The 6,921-nt window shown below is 44.2% G+C and overlaps 1 protein-coding gene across 1 annotated transcript; it reads left to right on the forward strand.

Moving 5' to 3' along the window:
* Nucleotides 1–2,869: 2,869 nt before the first annotated feature.
* LOC123098188 (pentatricopeptide repeat-containing protein At5g47360) lies at nt 2,870–4,501 on the forward strand. Its single transcript, XM_044520101.1, has one exon. The coding sequence runs from the start codon at nt 2,993–2,995 to the stop codon at nt 4,400–4,402; it is 1,410 nt and encodes a 469-aa protein (XP_044376036.1). The 5' UTR covers nt 2,870–2,992; the 3' UTR covers nt 4,403–4,501.
* The last annotated feature ends 2,420 nt before the right edge of the window (nt 4,502–6,921 follow it).

Genomic DNA, 6,921 nt, shown 5'->3' on the forward strand with positions numbered 1-6,921 from the left:
CCAACCTTTTTCTGTCCTAGTTGCAAGTTTATCCTCGACTCGCAACTGGGGCCGACCATTTTCTGTCCTAGTTGCAAGTCCACCCTCGACTTGTAACCGGAACCTGACTATTTTTGTCCTAGTTGCAAGTTCACCTTCGACTCGCAACTGGGTCCCAACCTTTTTTTGTCCTAGTTGCAATCACACTCTCAACTCGTAACTAGGCAACGACATTTTTTGTCCTAGTTGCAAGTCCAACTATATTCCTGACATACAATTTGTGGGGCATCTGTCTGATCATCAAGATTTTTTAAGAATTACGAACTTAACAACTTTTTCCCAAATTTTTGTTTTTAAGAAACATGATCTTTTTCCAAATTCGAATTCTTATAATTAATATAATTGTGGTGTCTCTCTTTTCCAAATTTATTTTTCGGATGATATTACAAATTTTTGACTTCACCAAAATTTTCATAAACCGGTTGGTTTTCTGAAAAAATTACATCCAAACGTCGGAATAATTTTTTGTGCTTGCCAGTTAATTTTACAACATGCTTCTGTGTTTGAAAGAACTAGTTGAAAGCATCACTGCTTGTTCTTGTCTCTGTTCCTTTTGTCTGTAGTTTTGTATTTCATGATTCCAAAATTTTCTGTTACAGAAAAGTGAAGTATCATGATATGCATGCAGTCTCAAAGGCCCTTTTTATGGAGTACAACTTATTGCAAGTATTCATATGTGTGTGGTGAGAGGAAGTAATAATTTGAAGGATCTTTTCTGCTCTCTTTTTTTAATCAATTTTTGTACTTGATGCTTCCTGTACAGTATGTCAAGTTGCACATATATCCAATCAATTGGTGATGCAATTTCCACGTCATGAACTGGATCATTACTGATTTTGTTGCTGCCCAATCCGTTGATACTAGTGCAACGTTTTTCTATTTTGTAAGTACAATGCATCTGCAGTTTTTTTTCAGTAAACAAAGCATCTGCAGTTATGCATCTGAAATATACGAGGAAATTTCATGTGTAAGTTTTTCATTTCATAAGCTTTTTCCCACAAGCCCAGGCCCATAAAAGAGCAACAACCACAATAAGGCAAAACTTATTGAGCCTTTTGTTTGGTTTTTTTATGCACAACCCCAACAAGTATAACGACCACAAGGCCCATGGTAGGCCATGCCATGTCTGAGAGGTGCGTTGTTTATCACTGGAGTGTCGCGGTGGGATGAAGCGGGAGTCGCAGAAAATAAGACGTGAAACAAGATCGTTACAACAGAGACAAACAAACAAAGCGGCCTTCAGCTTGAAGAGAGGTTACATATGGAGAATAGGTGATGGATCCAAAGTGAATATTTGGGATGATCCGTGGATACCCCAATCACCGTCTAGAAATTTTTTGACAGTTCGTGGAAGTAATATCATCTCGAGATTGAGTGATCTTATTGATCCTACCACAGGGGATTGGGACGAGCAGCTGGTACAACAGACCTTCTAGTCTCTAGATGCCCGCAGGATCTTGTCTATCCCACTCCCGCTACATGAGATGGAAGACTTTGTGGCATGGAATCCGTCAAGAAACGGAATTTTTTCAGTAAGGTCGGGCTATTGCGCCGAGTGGGAATTCCAGTATGGGCAGGAAATCCAGCCTAGTAGCACGTCATCTACCCCTAAAAATAACTGGGAATCGCTATGGAATCTACAATGCCCAGCAAAAATCAAGATCTTTATTTGGAGAGCATTGCAAAGCGCAATCCCATGTCGCGCCATACTCGCAGCTAAACATATGAAGGTTAAAACAGGTTGCCCAGCTTGCAACAGAGGACCTGAGAGTATTATGCATCTACTCTTTCAATGCAAGAAAGCTGTCGAAGTTTGGCAATTATTGGGATTATATGACATTATCAAAAAAGCTTGATGTGCGAGTAGGTTTGGTGAAGCAGTGCTTGAGCATCTTTTGTGTTTCTAGGACTCGGACATCCATGTACTTGGGCTGCCTAATCTGAGGGAGACAATAGCAACTACCGCCTGGTATTTGTGGTTTGAGCGGAGGAAACTAACACATGGTGAGACAACACAAACTGCAGCCCAAATTCAATTGGCAGTAAGGGGACTAGCAGCAAACTTTGTTATAGCATGTAAGCCCAAAGCGAAGATGAGAGTGATGGCTTGGTCTAAGCCACGGTCAGGATATATGAAACTTAATTTAGATGCTGGGTTTGATCATGACAATCTGAATGGTACGGTTGGTGCAATTCTCCGAGATGATAATGGCAAATTTATAGCTGCAGCAAACGAAAGACTGAATTTTTGCTATGACTCTTTTTCTGCTGAAGCAACGGCTGTGAGATTTGGGTTAAACTTAGCACAGACAGTGGGATGTAGCAAAATTGAGGTTGTCTCCGACAATGAAGAAGTTGTTAATGCTTTGAAGGAAGGCTTTTCCAGTTCAGTGGCAAGTGCTATATTCGATGACTGTTATTACATGTCGCTAGACTTTAATCACGTTTTATTTGATTCATGTATTAGAGATAATAATCAGGTAGCCCATGAATTGGCCAAGTTGGCCAAGTTCTCTCCTCCTAGTATCTGGATGGATTCACCTCCGGATGAGATTATACATTTTCTTGTAAATGATACAATTGTGATTGAATAAAGGAGGAGATGATTTGTCAAAAGAAAAAAACAAAGTGGCCACAAAAATTGATGACATCATATTTAGATGTGAGATACATAGACGGACCCTTTTAAAATATACGATGAACTATTTTTAGCATACGTTGAGCATTCTTTAATATGCATAAAACTTTTTAAAAACACGAACTGAAAAAAGAGATAAAAACATCCAACAGGCAGTTTATGGAGAAGAAAAGAAAAATCTCAAGTGAGGTCGCCAGATTGGGCCTGCCCATTTTACGCTCACTTCAGGCGTCTCGTTCGGACGCTTCCAGTTCCGCTTCGCCTTCCCTTCTGCGCCGCCGTGCCGGACCAACCTCGCTCCGTCGTCCAAACCAGATGCCCCAGCGCTTAACCCTCCTCCGCCGCCTCTCCACCCACGGCGACCGCAACCTCGCCACCCTCCTCGCCGTCCTCCGCTCGCCGGAGGCCTCATCCACGCCGCTCCCGCGCGCCCTCTCCCGCGCCTTCCCGTCCCCGTCAGACGCCTTCCCCCTCCACACGCTCCCCGACCTCCTGCCGCGCCTCCCCTCCCCGCTCCTCTCCCTCCGGTTCCTGCTCTGGCGCCTGCCCCCCTCCCCGCCGCTCCCCTCCCCGCACACCCTCTCCTCGCTCGCCGCCTCGCTCCCGGACCTCCCCTCCGCCGTGCCCCTCCTCCTCTCCTCCTCCCCGCACCCGCTGCCCCTCCCGCACTACGCCCTCCTCCTCGGCATCTCCACTCATGCCGGCCTTTTCCCCGTCTCACTCGCCGTCCTCCGCCACATGCGATCCTCCGGCCTCGCGCCCGACGTGGCCTGCTTCCACTCCGCCCTCCGCGCCGCACGCTCGCATTGTGATGTCTCCGCCGTTCTGGACATCATGTCCAGGTCCGGCGTCAACCCGACCGTCCCCCTGATCGTGACCGCGGTGCATAGGCTGGCGTACAGGGGCGACTTCGAAGGTGCCCGCTGTCTGATTGACAAAATGCCTGAGTTTGGATGCGCGGCCAATCTGGTGGTTTACACCGCGATGCTCGACGGGATGCTCGCTTTTGGTCATGTGGATGCCGCAGTGGGGCTGCTGGAGGAGATGGAGGGTGGCAGACTCGGTGCTGGGTGTGTGCCCAATGTGGTGTCCTACACATGTTTGGCGAAATGCCTGTGCCGAAAAGGGAGAATGGTGGAAGCTCTGAGCGTGCTGGATAGGATGGTAGCTAGAGGGGTGATGCCGAATCGCGTTTTTGTGCGGACGCTGATCGATGGGTTTTGCGCGGCCAGGGGGGCTGGCTTGATTTCCAAGGCATATGATGTGGTGGAGCGTTTGGTCGTTGACGGAACTTTGTCAAGCGGGCAGTGCTATAATGTTCTTCTGGTAGGCTTGTCTGTGGCTGGGATGACAAGGGAAGCTGAAGGCCTCGCGCAGAGGATGATGAAGGCAGGGGTGCAGCTGAGCCCGCTCGCAGGAAGTGCAATGGCGAGGGAGCTGTGTCAGAGGAAAATGTGGTTGCATGCTTGCTGTTGGTTGAGACTGATGGATGATAATGGGGTGCTCTGTGATTCTGATGCCTATGCTGGCGTGTTGTTGGGGCTGTGTCAGGAGGGGCATGTCCTTGAGGCCTCGGCGTTGGCGAGGAAGGTCATGGATAGGGGAATACGCATTGACGCTTCCTGCGCTGATTGTTTGGTGGAGTTACTGAAGCAACATGGTGATGAGGAGCTAGCATCACATGTATTAGGATTGAGCAGATCCCCTGAAGTGATGTCGCTGTGAGCATTGTGTGGTTCTGTGCTCAATTCTTGTGGAAGATGGTTTGAAGAACAAGAACAGTGCAGGGAAAAAACTACCATTCATCGGAGGACCTGTTGTTTTTACATTCTTGTGAGTAGATTGCACGATCTGCTATTGTTCGCGGAAGAGAGACCCCCGAGTTTGTCAAAGCTATCACAATAACTCTAGATATCTGCAGAGAGGGAAGCAAATTATAGCAACTAGAATACCTGCATCAATTTTATGCACATGTGCAATTCTTTAGTGCACTATCTTAATATGATATTTTTTGTGCATATCCATGCAAATGCAACCTTCTCCATAAACATGCTTTTTTTTCCAACGGAAATATACACCCGGTATTTGCATTGAGACATAGAGAACTTCTGAGAATACTGTCACCGCTGTGTTCGCACCTGAAGATTTTGATATACATTTATGCAATTAGTTTATTAAATTATAAATCATTGTATTATACTATTCCCCAAAAGGCTTTTTTTTAGGCAAGATTTCTACTCAGATAAAGAGCTCATATACAAGCAACTGCAAAAGGATAATTGTCTTAACATTAGTTGTTACTTTCTTAGCATGGGCATGCGATGAAGCTGCAGATGGAGGCAGTGTTTATGGGCATTGGACTAATGGACACGCTTCTTGCCGCATAGATGCTTAAAAGGGGCTCTAGGCATATGAAGTTACCGGGCATTGCGTGCATCCCCCTGGCCACCTGCATCGAAGAGAACCAAGCATACAATTGGTAACGATTTCCCTTGTATGACATGTACATTCTGTTCCAGTATAATTGGTGCATCATATATTTTCTAATTGCCAGCTTCAGTTGAGTACCAATGCAAGTTGTTGATGCCTGGCGGTCAGATCGCCTCGTACGAAAGTACCCTATTGAATGATGCACTGTTAATTGAAATAATTGTTCCGATTCTAGTAATTTCATTGTTCATTCATCGGATGGTTATAGCACAATGCTGTTATATCCTATCTAAACTCTTCTATGATGCATATGTTTTTCTATTTTCTGATCTCATTGCAGTATGACTTAATTGGACATTTGATATATCCTAGCAGGCGCCGATTGCCAGGCAATGGGAATCTCCTGTGAACTGTCCTTGTTTAATCATGCGGGAGAAGTACATTTTTAGTCCCTCAACTCTTTCGAAAGTTTACAAATGATCCCTAAACTCCAAAACCAGCAAACTATAATCCCTCAACTTTCAAAACTGGATAAGTTTAGTCCCTGGTGCTGCTTCGTGTGCTTTCTTTGCTGACCAGGAGTAGTTTTTGACTAAAACTGGACACATCATGTGCGGGTCCCACTTGTCAGCGTCAGGAGAACGAAAATAATAGCTTTACACAAAATGCACAATGCATAGTTCGAACCTGAGACCTCCAACATAAAGAGTGCACAAGCTAGCCACTCACCAGGAGATGTTTTGTGTTTAATATAGAGGTATATATTGATTTATATTATATACGGGGGTATTAAACGTGTTCAAAATTAACTAATTTAAAAGCGATTTCTTTTTCTTTATTCCTAATTAAAACTGAAGAATAAGTAGTTATGCCATGCTGTGTATTTCTTTTCCTTGTTTTTCTCAATTAATTAGTAGTTTGACTCGTGCTTTTGCATTTGTATTAGGTGTTTGCTGATTCAACTCTGCGCCTTCTTTTTTTCTGGACTCATGTGCATGATGGAGTAGCTATATTGATGTGTACGAATTCATACAACAGAGATATAAATGTCAAAATTTGTAAAAATAATGTAAGTAGTTATTAGTCTTTTTAAATTTAATAAGTAGCTAACTAACTAGTTGACTGAGACGTACCATTTGTTCTGCATTTCTACTTATATCCGTTGCGTGTGCACTCTGCGTGTGGTGCTGATTTCGAGTGTGTGCACCCTGCGTGAGGTGTGGTCATGTGGAGTTCGTGTGTGCACCCAGTACTTCCTCTGTAAACTTTTATAAGATCGTTTAGATCACTGAAGTAGTGATCTTAAATGATCTTATACAAGTTTACAGAGGGAGTAATATGTAACATGTATCACTCAATACAACATCAGATTATTTTGGATAGGTGGCTAGCTCCAGTGTGCACGCTGTGGGAGGTGCCCAGTTCGAACATTACACGCCATTTTTTGCCGTGTTGATTTATTTCATGTTTCCACCACTGACAGATGGGTCCCACTATATATTTTGTGCATCTCCTGTCACCGACAGGCAGGTCCTGCCCAGTTTGAGTAAAAAATGACACCAGTCAGCAAAGAAACCACCTAAAGCAGCATCAGGGTCTAAACTTATCCGGTTTTAAAAGTTGAGGGACTGCAGTTTGCTGGTTTTGGAGTTTAGGGACCATTTGTAAATTTTCGTAAAGAGTTAAGGGACGAAAAATATACTTTTCACTGGAGTTACTTATTTATATGGGAATCCACATACAAACATGTGATAAACTGATAATAGCTCATAGGGAGTTACTTATTTTACTGGAGCCTTATAACTGCATGTGAT

The sequence above is a fragment of the Triticum aestivum genome, chromosome 4D (assembly GCF_018294505.1).
Source record: "Triticum aestivum cultivar Chinese Spring chromosome 4D, IWGSC CS RefSeq v2.1, whole genome shotgun sequence".
NCBI classification, from domain to species: domain Eukaryota; kingdom Viridiplantae; phylum Streptophyta; class Magnoliopsida; order Poales; family Poaceae; genus Triticum; species Triticum aestivum.

Excerpts from the sequence above, each read along its gene's own strand:
- LOC123098188 (XM_044520101.1), top strand. The coding sequence starts at position 2,993 with ATGCCCCAGCGCTTAACCCTCCTCCGCCGCCTCTCCACCCACGGCGAC.